This window comes from Eutrema salsugineum, unplaced genomic scaffold, assembly GCF_000478725.1.
Source record: "Eutrema salsugineum unplaced genomic scaffold, Eutsalg1_0 scaffold_11, whole genome shotgun sequence".
Taxonomy (NCBI): Eukaryota; Viridiplantae; Streptophyta; class Magnoliopsida; order Brassicales; family Brassicaceae; genus Eutrema; species Eutrema salsugineum.
In genome coordinates this window covers 4,444,826-4,463,008 of record NW_006256901.1, presented here as the reverse complement: position 1 = coordinate 4,463,008, position 18,183 = coordinate 4,444,826, and the positions used below count along the sequence as shown (strand labels likewise).

The 18,183-nt window shown below is 33.5% G+C and overlaps 2 protein-coding genes across 2 annotated transcripts; one reads left to right on the top strand and one right to left on the bottom strand.

Moving 5' to 3' along the window:
- Window positions 1-9,499: 9,499 nt before the first annotated feature.
- Window positions 9,500-12,459, bottom strand: LOC18025919 (pentatricopeptide repeat-containing protein At2g15820, chloroplastic). Its single transcript, XM_024160696.1, has 2 exons — window positions 11,796-12,459; window positions 9,500-11,550 (listed from the first exon to the last, which is right to left on the bottom strand). Exons 1-2 carry the CDS (start codon window positions 12,417-12,419, stop codon window positions 9,661-9,663), a joined length of 2,514 nt encoding a protein of 837 aa, XP_024016464.1. The 5' UTR covers window positions 12,420-12,459; the 3' UTR covers window positions 9,500-9,660.
- A 2,542-nt stretch (window positions 12,460-15,001) lies between these two features.
- Window positions 15,002-15,564, top strand: LOC112089954. Its single transcript, XM_024160842.1, has one exon. It carries the CDS (start codon window positions 15,164-15,166, stop codon window positions 15,359-15,361), a length of 198 nt encoding a protein of 65 aa, XP_024016610.1. The 5' UTR covers window positions 15,002-15,163; the 3' UTR covers window positions 15,362-15,564.
- The last annotated feature ends 2,619 nt before the right edge of the window (window positions 15,565-18,183 follow it).

Sequence of the window (18,183 nt, the reverse complement as noted above, 5' to 3'; positions counted from 1 at the left end):
CTTATCTTCTTAAATAATAAAAAAATTATCTATAAAAGCACACACATAGATATTAGAAATACATCATAATATCACAACTTAATTCACTTAAAAAATTAGTAGAAATGAATTATAATTTTGGAGATCCATCTTCTTTCAATAATTCGTCTTCCTCTTCAAGCCCATCTGAGTTTGATGAATGGTTGGAAGAGCAAACTGCTATAATGGAAAGACAACAACAAATAGCAATACAAATGATTGCAAACAACAGCCGTCTTAATTATCATCTCACTCAATAAAACAACCACGTAAGTCATCGAGGCTTTATTCATGATCATGCAGTTATACACCATGACAGAGAAAATGCTCACTGTAATTTGTTCAATGATTATTTTTCTAATAATCCTGTGTATGGTGAAAGAGAATTCCATCGTCGATTTCGAATGTCACGGAGGCTATTTCTTCACATTGTTGATGCTGTTAAAAAACATGACAACTACTTCAGTCAACGACGTATTGCGACTGGGAGAATGGTTTGTCAACTTTGCAAAAAGTAACGGCTGCGATTCGGATTTGGGCTTATGGTATGCATGCTGATGCCACAGACGAATACATCAAGATAGGTGAATCAACAGCAATCGAATTCTTGAAGAGATTTTGTCACACAGTTGTGGAACTCTTTTCGGAGTGGTATCTCAGGTCACCAACATCAGAAGACGTCGCTCGGCTTCTCAATATCGGCCAACAACGTGGATTTCCTAGAATGGTTGGTAGTCTAGATTGTATGCACTGGAAGTAGAAAAAATTGTCCAACTATGATGCTGCTAGGGTTGACTTCGCGACTTCATGTTTTAAATTTATAACCCTAGATATCTGCAAGTGCACAGCAGTGCGTTGTAGTACTTAGGGTGTCGATCCACAGAGAATCCACGCTTTACCTGCAGAACCTTAGAACCAGAATTAGTAAACGAAGTCTAAGACGAAATACGTATTTTGGATAGGTTGTGCGATTTCTATATATGTATTTTAAAAAGGGATTTGAAAACTAGAAGTGAATAATTCGATAATAAATCTAAAGGATGAACAAAGCTCTTAATATTGATCCTAGTAAATTCTTAGAACTCGAGTCACAGACGTATGAATACGCCACTGTCGTGATCATAGACAACTATCTCTCGCAACCCTGACCAGTAGGTTTCCACTCTGGCCCTGGAAGGGAAAAGATGCATTATGTTTAAGACTCGTCAACATTCACAGCTCGCCCATAGGTAGGTTTCCACTCCTATGGTTGATCTGCTCTTCTCAAACTAGATCCAGCCCCGGATGAATACTTTCGCAACACCAAGGACCTAGATCAGTCTCTAGTTCGCGACGCTAGATCCATGCTTTAAGTATAAGTTTAGAAGAAAGATTTCTAGAATTTGGCTTTGGTTTATCTCGCAAAGATCCTTATCGAACATAGTCGATTCCCTTCGATCGAGCCTTTAAAATCATACCTCATCATTCCAAAACGTGCATAAGTAAATAGAAAAGACGTGCATAGATTAATAAGAAGAAACAAGAAGCATCTCGATTTCGAGATCTAAGCTCGGAGAAAACTTCTCTTCAAATTCTTTAAACAACTAATCTAATATGAAGAAGATGAAATCGAAATTGAAAGATGCATATAAGTAAAAACCGAATTAAAATAAAGGTAGAACATAAAGAGAGTTCAAGAGAAATCTCTATCTTCCTAAACTAAAAACTAAGAACATAAGAACATAAAAACCCTAGAAAACTAAATTTGGTGGCTCCCAAAAGGGATTCTTCTGAGGCACACGAAAATAGGTCTCCTTAGACACATATTTATAGGTCTTGAACTCTCTCCAGTCGTCCTTAGGGTTTCCAATGAAGAAAAGACGAATTGGGCTTGATACAGGGTCATGAGCCAGCCTTTTAGTCGGCACCGGTCGTGAGGCTTCTGACCGCGGTGAATTGGGGTTTGGCCGCGGCCAGAGACTCGTAACCGCGGTCGAGAGTGTGTTCTCCACGGTCGTGGCTCCTGGACCCGCGGGGATTGGTCTTTGAGGTTGAATCTTCATTCTGTGCTTGCTTCCTTCGCGAGACTGCAGAACATGTCTTCAGTGCATCAAGGATATCTGGAGATCTAACCATTGGATTGTCTTAAAACCAATTGCATTTGAAAGATAGTTTTCTCTTCTATATTATATCCGATTTTGGGGATGATCTGACGGTGGGAAGGTCTTCATCGGATGTGAAACTTCTGAGGATCCGAATTTACCCAAAATGGTCTTTTGCTTCAAAATGCACACCTTTTGCCTTAATTACCTGAAAAGAGTCTTGGAACTACAAATACTAGAAAATCATATTTAAAACACTTAAAAGAAATAAAAAGCATTTGAAAATCATTTAAAAACAATCCATAAAAGTGGTCAAAATACGGTGTTATCAACTCCCCCAGACTTAAACCTTTGTTTGTCCTCAAACAAAGCAAGATCTAAGCCTAGAAAAAGCCTTTAACATAAATCATAGGGAACTCAAAATTATCAGAAACCATACTCCTAGTCCATAATCAATCATAATGCATCTATTGTGTGTAGCCTAGAAAATTCTCACCAAAATACAAGCATAACTAGTCCGTTGATCCGTCATGCAAAAATCTACACACTTAGATCTAACTTCCAGTCAACTAGCTCTTAACATTCATTAAAAGTTTCAATGGTTCTCATCAAAAGAAAATAAACAAGGCAATCAAGTCTAGGTATTCAAATGGCTTTTTAGGTGTGAGGTTTAAAGTGTTTTGGGTTACCTTAATTTCTGAAGAAGCAGGATATTATGCAAAACAGCAAGAGAGGATGGAGCAGTTGATATCCACAGTTTTCAGTCATGTTCTTCTTGTCATAAGATCTCTGATTTTCTTTTTAAGGTTCTCCTTATAATTCCCCCAGACTTAGATTTTTGTCTAGGTTATTATATCTTCCATAAATGAATACTTGTTGCCTTTGTCTTGAATAATTTCGACAATCTAGGACTCTTTAGGTTTTTGTTTCCTTTCCTTTTCATTATTTTTCTTTCTCTTCTTTTCACTCATTTTTTTTTCTTTTTTTTCGTTTTTTTCGACTTTTTTTTTTTTTAGGAAAGGAAACACCTTTAAATAGAGTCCTAGAGATGCACGAAAATTACCATTAAGAATGAGCTTTCTGAGGCTGCTAAAGATTGCTGATACTCTTCCTTCTTAACTCCATTCAGTCATTCTCTTGAGTGACTGAAAACTGTGTCGTTCCTCCCTCTCCGGCGTTTTTGCACATATAAACTAAAGAGAGGATGCATGAGGTTTCGAAAATAAAAATTTGGGTTAAGGGTATGGTACCAGCTAAATATGAACTGGCCATCTAGGACAACAAGGAGTGGTAGAAAAAATAAAGAAAAAAATGTCCTAGATGTATAACATGATGCCTGCCTAAAATCAATGATGAGAAAATTAGATATCAATATTAAGTCCAAATAAAATGAGCTAGTATATCCTGTCAGAAAGAACCTCCATGATTAGAAGTCCTCTGGTAGGAGTTCGTATTGCAAGTACTCTAGCTACCGTTTAGTCTAGTATTAAACCACAAAAGAGCAATCATGCATAGCGTAGAAGCATACAGGTTGGTTATCATCATAGATTTTTGTCATAATTCCCTCAAAATATATTTCGCTTTGAAAACACTTTGTAAAACCGATGTTTTTTTTTATTTTTTTTTAGTTATTATGAAATAAAAATGCAGAATGCAAAGACTCATGAAAGAAAGGTGGTTAGAAAGAGATGAAATTCTCTCCCAGACTTAAATCACACTTTAGGATGTGAAATAATTCAGAGTAAGGATGAGAAATAGAGTATGTAATGAATTGAAAAGATAAAGAAAGAGAAAACTTACCTGGATGTCTTGGTAATGGTATGGTGGTGTGGTGATGGTAGAGGATGGTGGATGGTCGAAGGTGGGAAGGGGAATGGATTGAAGTCGTCATACCATTGATCCGAGACAAGAAAATTCGTTTTGGGTCGCGCAGGTACGACCGCGGGTCGACCAGGCACGACCGCGGGTCGACCAGGCACGACCGCGGGTCGGTACACTTTTTTTTTTTTTTTTTCAAAGACTTGAAACAAAGAAAAATAAAACCGAAAATAAGTAAGAAAAAGTTGTCTTAGAATCAATTTACGAACCTCTGAGATTGTGCAGGTGAAGACGATTGGATTCCCCGGCAACGGCGCCAAAAACTTGATGCTGCTAGGGTTGACTTCGCGACTTCATGTTTTAAATTTATAACCCTAGATATCTGCAAGTGCACAGCAGTGCGTTGTAGTACTTAGGGTGTCGATCCACAGAGAATTCACGCTTTACCTGCAGAACCTTAGAACCAGAATTAGTAAACGAAGTCTAAGACGAAATACGTATTTTGGATAGGTTGTGCGATTTCTATATATGTATTTTAAAAAGGGATTTGAAAACTAGAAGTGAATAATTCGATAATAAATCTAAAGGATGAACAAAGCTCTTAATATTGATCCTAGTAAATTCTTAGAACTCGAGTCACGGACGTATGAATACGCCACTGTCGTGATCATAGACAACTATCTCTCGCAACCCTGACCAGTAGGTTTCCACTCTGGCCCTGGAAGGGAAAAGATGCATTATGTTTAAGACTCGTCAACATTCACAGCTCGCCCATAGGTAGGTTTCCACTCATATGGTTGATCTGCTCTTCTCAAACTAGATCCAGCCCCGGATGAATACTTTCGCAACACCAAGGACCTAGATCAGTCTCTAGTTCGCGACGCTAGATCCATGCTTTAAGTATAAGTTTAGAAGAAAGATTTCTAGAATTTGGCTTTGGTTTATCTCGCAAAGATCCTTATCGAACATAGTCGATTCCCTTCGATCGAGCCTTTAAACTCATACCTCATCATTCCAAAACGTGCATAAAGTAAATAGAAAAGACGTGCATAGATTAATAAGAAGAAACAAGAAGCATCTCGATTTCAAGATCTAAGCTCGGAGAAAACTTCTCTTCAAATCCTTTAAACAACTAATCTAATATGAAGAAGATGAAAACGAAATTGAAAGATGCATATAAGTAAAAACCGAATTAAAATAAAGGTAGAACATAAAGAGAGTTCAAGAGAAATCTCTATCTCCCTAAACTAAAAACTAAGAACATAAGAACATAAAAACCCTAGAAAACTAAATTTGGTGGCTCCCAAAAGGGATTCTTCTGAGGCACACGAAAATAGGTCTCCTTAGACACATATTTATAGGTCTTGAACTCTCTCCAGTCGTCCTTAGGGTTTCCAATGAAGAAAAGACGAATTGGGCTTGATACAGGGTCATGAGCCAGCCTTTTAGTCGGCACCGGTCGTGAGGCTTCTGACCGCGGTGAATTGGGGTTTGGCCGCGGCCAGAGACTCGTAACCGCGGTCGAGAGTGTGTTCTCCACGGTCGTGGCTCCTGGACCCGCGGGGATTGGTCTTTGAGGTTGAATCTTCATTCTGTGCTTGCTTCCTTCGCGAGACTGCAGAACATGTCTTCAGTGCATCAAGGATATCTGGAGATCTAACCATTGGATTGTCTTAAAACCAATTGCATTTGAAAGATAGTTTTCTCTTCTATATTATATCCGATTTTGGGGATGATCTGACGGTGGGAAGGTCTTCATCGGATGTGAAACTTCTGAGGATCCGAATTTACCCAAAATGGTCTTTTGCTTCAAAATGCACAAAAGTGGTCAAAATACGGTGTTATCATACTTAAACACTTAAAAGAAATAAAAATTATTTGAAATTCATTTAAAAACAATTCACAAAAGTGGTCAAAATACGGTGTTATCAAACTGCATGGGCAGGACAATTTTCAGGACGTAGCGAATCACCCACAATCATTCTTGAAGCAGTTGCAGATTATGATCTATGGATATGGGATGCATATTTTGGTATGCCAGTCAGCAACAACGACATTAATGCCTTGAAATCCTCAAATTTATTTTCAAAACTCGCTCAAAGTACCGCTCCTCCAGCTAATTATGTTATTCAAGAAAAATAATATAACATGGATACTACTTAGGTAATGGTATATATCCGAAATGGTCAACTATTGTTCAAACTATAAGCGATCCTTAAGGTCTAAAGAAAAGATTTTTTGCAGCAAGACAAGAAGCATGTCGAAAAGACATTAAGCGTGCATTTGGAGTTCTACAATCCAAGTTTGCTATCATCACCGGATCTTCACGTTATTGAAAGAAATAAGTATTGCATGATATAATGACAGCGTGCATTATACTAAATTTTACATGAACATGACATCAATGCACCAATTAGAAATGCAAAGCCAGTTCCAGAGGCAACAGTTGAAATGGCAATAAATGATAATACCCGATTTTAACAATTTTCATCTTGTAATTTACAGATAAAAAATAAAGAGGTTCATTTATCACTTCGGAATGCATTGATTGATCGTATTTGGGAACATTATGGAATAGTTTTGTTGAATAATTTGGTATAATGTAATAATTTATAATTTAATTTGAATATTTTTATTATTATTATGTTTATGTAATTTTATCTTATAATGTAATATTTTATTTGAATATTTTTATTATTATTATGTTTATTTCAGAAATTTGATGTCTTTAGCTTATACATATAGTTTTTGGCGCCTAAAATAAGAGTTTTACCTGCTTTAGCTCAGTACCGGCCCTGAGTAAGGCATTTGGAACAAGGATGAGCCCCGTAAAATCCATGTCCAAGGCGACGAGTGTAGAAAAACTTGTCCATGGTCAACATGGGAAGAATGGTTAATGACTGGTAAGAGGTTGACGCATCACAACCAACACAGCTTAAAAGCAATGCGATTAGAAAGTATCAAAGCAGTACCGTGTCTAACCTTGTGTGAGTTAGGGCCACAAAAAATTGAAAAAAAATTAGAGCCACCATTTTCTTAACTAGGTTCATGTATATATAGTTAACGAAGTAGAAATTATTGGATTCTTTATTTAAGAAGTCTATATACTAGTATTTATTGTTATTGATAATTATTTTTATGGATATATATATATATATGAAGAGATAATAAAAAAGGATAATTTAAGAAAAAAAAATCTAACTAAAATTTGAAATGAATATGTAGTATAATAAAAAATTAGTAAAGTTTAAACTAAAAATACCAACTCGATTATGTGGTAAATAATTTTCTAGGAAAGAAAAAAAGAAAATTTATGCTTTAAAATTTATATAGTTTTGGTTATTATTATTATTTTTATGTACGTTTTAGGTGATATTTTTAAACTATTTTTTTAAAAAGCCATATATTTTAATTCGTCTAAAGCCTCTACAGATCTAAGCACAGCATTGTATCAAAAGATGGTTGTGAAGATCACACATCTGGCTCTACTTCTTCTCTGGTGATGGTTTTGATCCAAACGTCTTCTCTTCGACTCTAGCTTGATACTGGTTTCTTGTTCAGCATCTTAATATTATATTTTATTTCTTACTTTTAGGGGAAAAAGCTTTAAAAACCCTCAATTATTTAATATTTGCCAGTTTCTTATCTGAACTTTTTGCGTTGCCAGAAACCTAAATGAATTAATTTTTTTGATCAAAAAACTACCTGAAATATTTTATAGTTCCAGTTTTCACCACACGATTTCACGGTCGTTAACGGTCAAACGGAGTTAGTAAACTCCGTTATTTTCCAAAACAAGAAAATATTAAAAAAAACCTTCAACTATTTAATCTTTGTCAAAAAAATACCAGAATTTTTAATATTGCCAAAAACCCACACAAGCTAATTTTTCAGTGTCAAAAAAATCTGAAATATTATACGGTTTCAACTTTTACCCCACTATTTCACATCCATTAATGGTTCTCCCGAGATTCATTCGCTGATGGTTATTTATTTGATATTGGTTTGTTTCTCATCGTATACAACATTTATTTCGAAAGGCGATTTGAATATAAGTTCCTAACTAATCGACTCTTTCGAAGAATGATTTCAGTGGCTCATAATAGATTAATAAATATAAATTAGTAGGTAATCAACGGAGATAAAGAGTGATAGATATTTTTAATCATCTACGAAGATCATCTTAGTGGAGATTAAATCAGCTCAAAAATAAAATGAAACACTCATCTACAGAATCTTTAGTCATAAATATATCGTAATTTCAAAAAAAATATATCGTAATTTATTTCGAATTCTATTGGTGATAACGTTTTTTTTAGTTGTTGTAAACTCTTTGATATTCTGGTTTTTTAGTGTCATTTAACTCAAAACACAAAAACAAAAATTATCTAATGTGGGTTTTTGGCAACATTAAAAGTTCAGGTATTTTTTTGGCAAAGACTAAATAGTTGAGGGATTTTTCAGCTTTTTTGTTTTAGAAAATAACGGAGTTTACTAATTTTGTTGGACCGTTAACGGCCGTGAAATCGTGGGGTAAAAACTAGAACTATAAAATATTTCAGGTAGTTTTTTGATCCAAAAAATTAGTTCATGTAAGTTTCTAGCAACACAAAAAGTTCAAGTAAGAAACTGACAAATATTAAATAGTTGAGGGTTTTTTAAGCTTTTTCTCCTATACTAAATTATTGAATAAACCGTCTAGTGGTCTACAAATATAGTAAGAAATTTGGTCATATTCTATAGTTTAGTATATATAATATGACTCATTTCTACAAATTATAGAGTACAAATTTTTTGAGAGTGTTATCATATTATATGATTCTTTCTTCCATATATGCATTCTCTTTGTAAATTTTTTTTTTGTCAATATTCACATGATGTTGATTACATTGTCTCATAGATTTTTTTTTCTCATATATGCATTCTCTCGTATATTAGATTTTTTCCATATTTACATAATGATTATCATATTGTACAATTTTTTTTCCATATACATTCTTTTGTAGATTATAATATTTGCCCAATCAAATATGTTGGTCCACGAAAGACCTGCAATTTTAATGACATTTTCTCTCATGACAAGTTTTGTTAATTTTAGATATGCAGATATTTGATCATACATGAAAACTCGTTAAAATTTTAAACCAAATCTATAATAAAATAGAACCAATGATTATACAAAACCATATCTCTACAAAACCATGTCTATTTTAAAATTATGATACGCGAACCAAGCTAAATTTTTATCAATTTTGAAATGTATTTTTGACAATTTAAAAAACATTCTTCTACACAATTTTAATAACATTTTTTTATCGCTAATAATAACATTTTTTCTCATAACAATATTGGCTTAGTTTACTATTATTTAAATCCTACAATTTTGGCCTACGAAAAATTTGCAATTTTAGCCCACGAAATTTTCTACGGCACAGTCATTAAAATAAAATTTAGTTATATAATATCTTAGAAATTAAAGTTAGTTTATGTAAAATATTCTATAATATTTTTATAAAATAATTTTTATTTATGTAAATAACTACTCAAATAATAATATAGAGATTATACTTGTAGATCTTATATTTATCAAATTTATCATCATTGAAGGCCAGGTATCTAGTTTGGCATCAATACACATATTGCAGAGAAAACCTTATGATGAATTTTCTTCAAGAGGCTTAGTTGAATCTACTTATTACTATTTTCCTATATTTGCTGTAAAGAGTAGAATTCAACGATGTTATCACACCTCAACATTGTTGACTTTCATCTGATATGTATAATCAATCCTATCATCGCTGCTATTATCTGAGCTTGTGTCAAAGTTGATGCTCTGTTCTTCATCTCCATCATTGTTCATTGACTCAGAAGCAGGTTTCAGATGATCTTTCATCTCTTCTAATACGTGAGGCTCTATTAGTTTCCAGAACCAAGCCGAGTTTGTTCCCTGAAGTCCGATCCAGAAAACTTTTCCTTTCTTCTTAACACGACATTCCATAGACTTCCCTCTCAGAGCCTTCACTACCTTCTCAACACCTTCTAGACTTCCCTTCAATCTCAATATAATGTCTCCGGACGATGTTTTAAAGCCGCTGTACATATACCAATAAGCCAGTGAGTGTGGTGAGAGCCACCGATGAATCAGTTTTGGAATCTCAGACCGACCCTTTGGCCAGAAATGCTCAGCGTAAAATCCAAAGTAGGAATGTGAAACTGAAGAGAAGTTGAACGGTATATCCTCTTGCAAATCGCTCGAAGGAGCCAACCACTCGCGGAACTGGTCATGTATGTGTTGTCTCAGGATCACATGAGCCTGAGAGTTATCTCTGAATTCAAATTTGATTTTGTGGCTCTTCATCTCTTTGTCTGATTCGATTTGCAAGCCACCTAATAGCAAACCAACCAGTACCTCGCGCTGTTCTTTGCTTAGCTTCATGCTCAACGGTTTCTTCACCTCTTTTCTCACCAAGCTCAGGATGTAATCAAGCTTCTCCATAAGCGGCGGCTCGATTTCGTATTTCTTTAAACTCATCAGCTCATATATCTTCTTTGCCTTCACATGATTTTCAGAATCTAGGTATCCCTTCAAAAGAGTGTTGCAGGATCTTGCATTCACATTGATTGTCCCGTTGCTTTTCATTTCATCGAAAACATCCCCTGCTTTCTCGAGGCTACCGATCTTTACCAATGAATCCAAGTATATGTTATATATAGTCTGGCTAGGTTGGCATTTCTCCAAGCACTCAACAAAAGCCATCTCCAATTTCTCATGTAAACCCAAAACGAAGTACATTTTAACTATCTCGATGTATGACGGTAAGAGCGGCTTCTTCCCGCTTTCTACAAACTCTTTCAAGAGAGATTCCGCAAGTTCCACTTGCTGGACTTTACATAGAACCTCAATGATCTTGTGGTATCCAGAAACTGTTGCACCACCTAGATACTTCTCCATCTCTCTAAAGATCTCCAACGCTTTCGCAGAATCGCCGACTTTTGAATAAGCTTCCATTTTGTACACAAACGCTTGAGAAGGTATACCACAGTCTAAATCAAGCAGTTCAAGCCATGTCTTCTCAACTTCTTCCACGCTTCCTTCCTTTGCATATGCTCTCAGTAACGAGACCACAACTTCTTTACTCTCTCGAAAATCCGCCTCCTTCATCTCTTCTCTTAAAGAGTTTATCCTGTCTATGTCAACTTCGTCTTGACAACTATGCAGCCATATCAATCCGGTATACACATCCTTCTGTAACTCAAGACCGGTAGTCAAAACATTGTGGAAGATAAACTCGGCTTGTTTAAGGTCATCACTCGACGGCACTCCCTGTTTGCTAACTAGAGCTCTAAACAAAGAGTTATGCAGACTAAGACGCGGTTTGTAACCTCCAAGCTGAATCATCCTGTTGTAAACGCTGCACGCTTCTTCGAGACAGCCTTGCTCTGAGCTACTTAGATAAGCAACCACAAGAATATGAAACGTGGATTCACTTGGGACACGCCCTTGATTCAAAATATCGTCGAATACCTCTCGGCATTTCGTAAATTTCCGTTCTTTGCCTAAGAAATCAGCTAGCTTCGTCGCTAAACCAAAATCGAACACGTACCAATTCTGCTGCGTCATCCATCTATACACCTAAACAAGATAAAAACTTTCAACACAATTCAGCCAAATTAAAGCATCAACAAGCCATATAATCCAAATTCATGGATTGTTCTGAAAAGGGTTATTACCCTGAATCCTATACACCTAAAAGATGAAAATTTTCAGCACAAATCAATCATATAATCCATCTATACACCTAAAAAGATGAAAACTTTCAGCAGAATTTTAGCCAAATCAATTGCAAACAAAGAGTCATTACTGTAATCTAACATTACCCTGAATCCTGTTTCGTTCTCACGAATCCGCATACAGTGAAGAGCGATGTAAGTAGCGTCTTCTTGACGAACCCATTTCTTCTGAGCATTCAAGAGCCTCACAAGCGTCACGGCCTTATGCGACGGAGCTTCTTTACACAGCCAAGCAAGCTTCGAGCGTCGCCATTCTTCAGGCAAGTCTTCTAATTCTCTCACTTCCACATCAGTCTCTACTCTCCGAGTCGCGAAATTCCTTGCGTCGTTCCTCGCAGACTCTAAATCCCCGAAATCGATGGTTTTCTCTCTCGATTCTTTGATGCCTGCAACGTGTTCGAAGAAAGTCACGCTTCGCTGAGCAGTGGAATTAGCCTGGGAGAAGGATGGTTTTTGGTTCCCATGGAAGGAGAGACGGCGGAGAGAGCGACGCGAGTAGATGCTGCGATGGCGGAGAAGGGAGAAGGAAAGGGGACGGAGGAGAATCGAGCTTGAACTGGAGCAGTGTCTAACGAGGTAGCAGGGAATGATGTTTAGGTTGAAGGAGAGAGAGGAAACGTTGAAGGACGTGACGTTGACGGTTACGGCGGCGGAGGAGGAAGAGGCGACGGAGAGTGGTGAAGAAAAGCCGCGAGCTCCACTAACGATCATTGTTGTTGCATCGCGGCCGTTGGTTTTCGTCTCTGCCTAATTTGTTAATCTTATTTTCTGTTCGGTATCTAGTTTTCTTTTTTATTTTTTGGTTCAATTTGGTATTTAGTTTGGTTTTGGTTTGATTTTTGGGTTACCTATCAAACCGAACTTAATCGAACTTTATGTTATATATATAATTAAAGAGGAGCATTTAATATCGGCAAGGCTTTGTTCCACTTCCACGCCACGAATCTCTTTCCTCTCCAAATTCTTTCCTTTTCTGTTGTAAACAAAGAAAAAATAATCAGGGCCGGCCGGAATCTTTTCGGGCCTAAAACAGAAAAAGAATTTCGTTGGGTCTATTAACAAACGCAATTGTGAAATAAATAAAATTTACAAAAATTGTTAACTAGTTGACAATTACGAAGTGAGTAGTTGACTTTAATTTTGTGTCTTTAAATATTGAATATATTTGATGCCTAACCGATTATGGTTTACATTTTGAAATTATAATTGTCCTAAAAAGACCATATCTTGTAGACTACACTAGAAGTAGAATTGAATTGGGAAAATTAGTATTTGGAGCATGGTTTCTTTCAACTCTTGCAACTCCTGCAACTCATTTATTAAGCCCCTTTTTTAGGATATGTTTATATTAAACACCTGGACTCTTTGTGTATGCGTATCTAACAATTTTGTTGGGGTCAATGAAACTCCAGGCAGAGATGTGGGTCTTGCACAATTATGGGTTAGATCCAACGTAGAGCTAGAAAGAGAGAGAGAGACGTTGCTTTAAAGCAAAAACCTAATTAAATCATCATTTCACCTAGGCACCTAGCTATGATTGATATTATCGTGAGTACGTAAAAATTGATAAGATATACAAATATGATGGAAATAGAGGAAGATATTGAAGTGCTGAATAGTATATCATCTTTTTACGTTGAAATTGTAATTCTGTGATTTTTACTATTCATAATTTCATCAAATTTGAAAAAAATGATTTTGCTATATACAGTAAAATCTCTATAAATTAATAATATCGAGACTATAATATTTTATTAATTTATCGTGTTATTAATTTATAATTATTAATTTATAGAAAAAATATTTTTTTGTCTGTCTTCTTCTAAAATTTTGTTTCAAATAATGTTATATTTAAAAATTTAAACTCATATACTTATAAAATGACATGCATAAACTTAAAATTATGATAACTAGTTATAGCAATCCCAATAAAATAGTTATTTATATTTGTTAATTGTAGATTGAATTATCTATGTAAGAATATAAATGTTCATTAGTACAAAATTTATAAAAACATATGGCTATTATTCATAATGTTGGTGCTAAAATTGAAGACAATACCATAATACATTTCAAAAAAGTTACATGTAAGAAAATTATTTATCATATCTAACATTTTTCACAAATTTTGAATGGACATAAAAAAATAATATTAAAAGTTATTGATGTAAATAAATAAATAGATGATTTTCAATAAAACTTTGAACTTAAAAAAAAACAAAAAAATATTAATTATATTTTAGTATATTATATCTTATCTATATATACATAGATTTTTAAATTATTAATTTATGTTTATATTGAGACCATATATTTACATATGAGTTTCAAAAAATCTATTATCTTATTATATTATCGATTTTGATGAAAATTTACTCGGGACCATAAAAATTTATTAATTTATAATAATTATTAATTTATTGAGTATTAATTTATAGAGATTCAATTATAGTATAAACATGTTGGAAATATACTAAGGAAAACGACGTTATTAATCTATTTAAATTAGTTTTTCAGCATTCTATAAATTATTGCATACAATTTACTCAGTTATTCGATCATACAACTATATCTATACCACTATCCAGCAACATATCAGTCAAGTGTTAAGATTCAAAGGGCACTAGTTTCCTTTTTTTGAGTTTATTTTTGTTTTGTTTTTAGTTATAGTTTTTCGGGTTACTTTTTTTTCCATAGATTTTGGGTTCTTAAACCTGAATACTTAATCTTGTAAGTCTAGTTTCTAGATACCTTGATTCATAAATATGATTTTTTCTTTTACTTTTATGTATTCAAAACTACTAAAATGTATAGATATACTTTACTAATGAATAGTATAACTATAACTAAGTATAATATTTAAAAGTGAAACAAAAAATTAATAATTGAAACTTATCGAGTTTTATGTTACTTTTAGTTCTCAATTGCTTAAAGAAAAATATGAGATTCTTTTAACAAATAAATAAAAATATGAGATTCGTTCGACAAACCTACAAAAACAATACAGAGGATCAAAGATATCTAAAAACCCCAACATTGATAGTAAATAAATTTTGTAATATTTCGATTTTATTATTCATATCATAAAAGAGGATATTAAATGAAATACTCTGACTAGTTTTCTTGATTTATAGAATAACAATTTTCTTAAATCGTGATTGGGTAAATGGGTTTTCTGAAAAACTAAAACCAAAACCTGTCATTTAAAAATACAACCAAGTCAATGCATTCATTTTTCTCTTTTTCTTTGTTTATGAAAACTCATAGGACGTCATAGTTTGTTTGGTGATATATTATTACTCAATAAGAAAATCAGAATAAGTTAAACCATAATTACACATAATTATACATAATCCATATGGCATCCTTGTGTTGAGATATAAATACGAAGATGGAGTGAGAATTTGAAGGTAGAGAAAAGGAAGAGAGATAAGACAAATACCTAAAGAGGATCAATGGTGATAAAGAGAATAGAGATGTGTATAGAGATGGTGAAGATAGCGAAGGAGTTAGTGGTGGTGGTGTCTGAAGCCGTGAGAGTCTTCTTGAGCAACGCTCCTCCGACTCCTCCGGCCCTCCTCCGCCACGGCCCCTACCATTACTCCGCCTCCTTCTCTCACCCTTCCCCTTATATCATCGGTTATCTTCCCTGAGATTAGTAAAATCTTAATTAATCTGTAATATTACTGTAAATTACTTGGTTTTAAGAAAAATAATTCTTGTATATTATTTTCTCTTTCAAGAACACATACTATGTTTTGGTCATATATCTTGTAAATCATTTTCTTTTTTCAAGAACACAAACTATGTTTTCGCCATTTTGTAAATTACTTGCTTTCTAATTAATTACATTCAATCTCAAAGACAAAAAAAAATTTATGTGGGCTTTCTTTTGCTTCTCTTGTCGGTTTTCGTTTTTGATTTTGTTTTCTGGGTTCTAATTTTTGAATTCGATGTGTAATTATTAACGAAACCCATGATAATGGATTTAAAATGAGAATATTTTATTTTTGTAACGAAAAAAAAACAGAGGAACATTAGAGCAGATCTACAGAGAAAAAAAAAAATTGGGAATAATGGAAAAGAGGTTGACGAATAAGACGTGAGGAAAGAGTGGTCCCGTCTCGGACAAGAAATGTCTAGGTCAACCAATTTTTTAGTTATTTTTTTAAGCACATATTGTTAATTAATCCACCGCGCAACTTGTCATATGTGTTATTCATCACCAGATAAGGGTTAACGTTTTTGACAAAACAAAAAATATGTTGCTTGTTTTTTTAATAGTTAACCGGCAATTACTATTATTATTATTATTATTATTATTATTATTATTATTATTATTATTATTATTATTATTATTATTATTATTATTATTATTATTATTATTATTATTATTTTATCATAGTTAAATGGTAAACTTAACATATTTTCCGATATATATAAAATATCTGAATTGTCGTGCAACTTAAACGTCTACCGGTGATAACTAGAAATAGTTTGATAAATTTATGTTTGAAAGCATTTGATCTGTGGCCTAATCCATTATGGCAAACTTTCAACAAACTGAAAACTACTAACGCCTTATCACTTGACTTATAGATGAAATGACAATAATTATAAAGTCTAAAATTGCGTACTCTAGAAAAATTAAGTTAAATTTTAACCTCATATTCGGAGTAAAAATGCAATTTTTGTTTGATATCTATACTATTATTTTTGAGATCAAATATTTGATGTGTCATCATCACAGCGATTGTTTTATGTGTCATTATTAAAAAAAAATGTGGCGTTTTAATTAATTTTGATATATTGATCATTAATCCTATATATAAATATCTGTGACACTGCTTTTTTCCCTTGATTATGGACCAACAATTTTGTTTATGGGCACCGATCTCGAAATCAACCCTAACTACTGATTTTGGTTATAGGTCACTGATATCAAAATCGGTACTAACCTAAACCCTAGCGTATCCATTGTGCTATATATACTTCTCTCGGTCTTCATGTTTTCTTACATACAACGTCTGTCTTCTAAGGTCTAGCATCTTTTTTAAATATTCATCCACGTCTTTTTAAAAATCAATATATACTATTATTTATGCATTTCCATAATGAAAATACTATTTTTTTATAGTTCATACTTCGCTGATTGAATATTTCATCTCTCGCCTTATAATAGAATCGCCAGGTAAATAAAAATTTATGTTTTTTATTTTAGTTCGTGTTTTAAATATTTTTTTCTGATTTTATACATTCTTATGTAAATCCATTGCCTAATAGTTTTTTTCTTCAAAAATTTTATGAGTTTTCCGTAGCGACTAGCAGTCATCCCCTCTGTGATCCTCAGATTTTACCAGATCATCTGCCTCCATCTCAAATCGTTTTTACAGAAGATGAATATTTTCTGCTGATGTTTACAATGATAAATTTATAGGTTAGTTGAAGTGTAATTAGATCTAGTCATATCGCATATGTATTCTGAATTTTGGGATCATAAAAACATCAATGGCATCCCCGTCTTTGTGGCAACTCCAGACCGAGTATTATAGCCAACTATAACCCTAACACTGGCGAAGCCTACTACTTGAGGGTTTCATTGCATGTCTTCTGCGATCCATGTTTTATAAGGATATAAGAATAATTAATGGTATTGTCCACCCTACTTTCAAATATGCATGTAATGCTTTGGGTTTAATTTAAGGATGATACCGAGTATGTCGAAGCTTTCTATGAGGTAGGTCAATAGGTTCTCGCTCTTCTCTTTGAATGATGTACACTGCTTTGTTATGTGCAAGTTCTATGATGAATCTCTTTCGTATTTGGAGATCCATTCAATGTTTTTAAGTATAAGTTTCGTCAATTATTTGCATTGTCCTTGATTTCTTTTCCGTAATTATCTTATTTTAATAACTTCTTAGATTTTTTGTTGTGTTTGGATTTTAATTATTTTCCCTAATATAATTTCTAAATTTAATAACCATCAATAAAAATAAACGACTATACAGATTTCCAATTAGTTTTGCTAATTAATTATTTATATATTGTTCTTAGTTTTATCCATTCATAATTGTTATTTATCGTTAAAAAAGACATACAAATAGTTTTCCTAATAAATCGTATATATTGCTTTTACTTTTATTCACCTATAACTTCTTTACTCAGGTGAATTTTGTCGTAACCTTGCTAGACCAGGAAGAACAGATCGAACAAAGTTCGTCTTAACAATCAACGTTTGGACTTTGAGCACTTCAAACTGAACACCACCAAGCTCTGCATGAGATTGAATCTAACAAAAAAAAAAAAAATACATGCAAGGTTAAATCTCTTAAAATAAAGGATAACAAAAACTAATTGTGAAAATGTACCTAGCAAGTTCATGTTTTCAAGGTGTTGTTGATTGTACAACTCCTATATATACCCTCTTAAACAATGAAACCTTAATTAATCATCTAACAAACAGTGACTCTGCGAC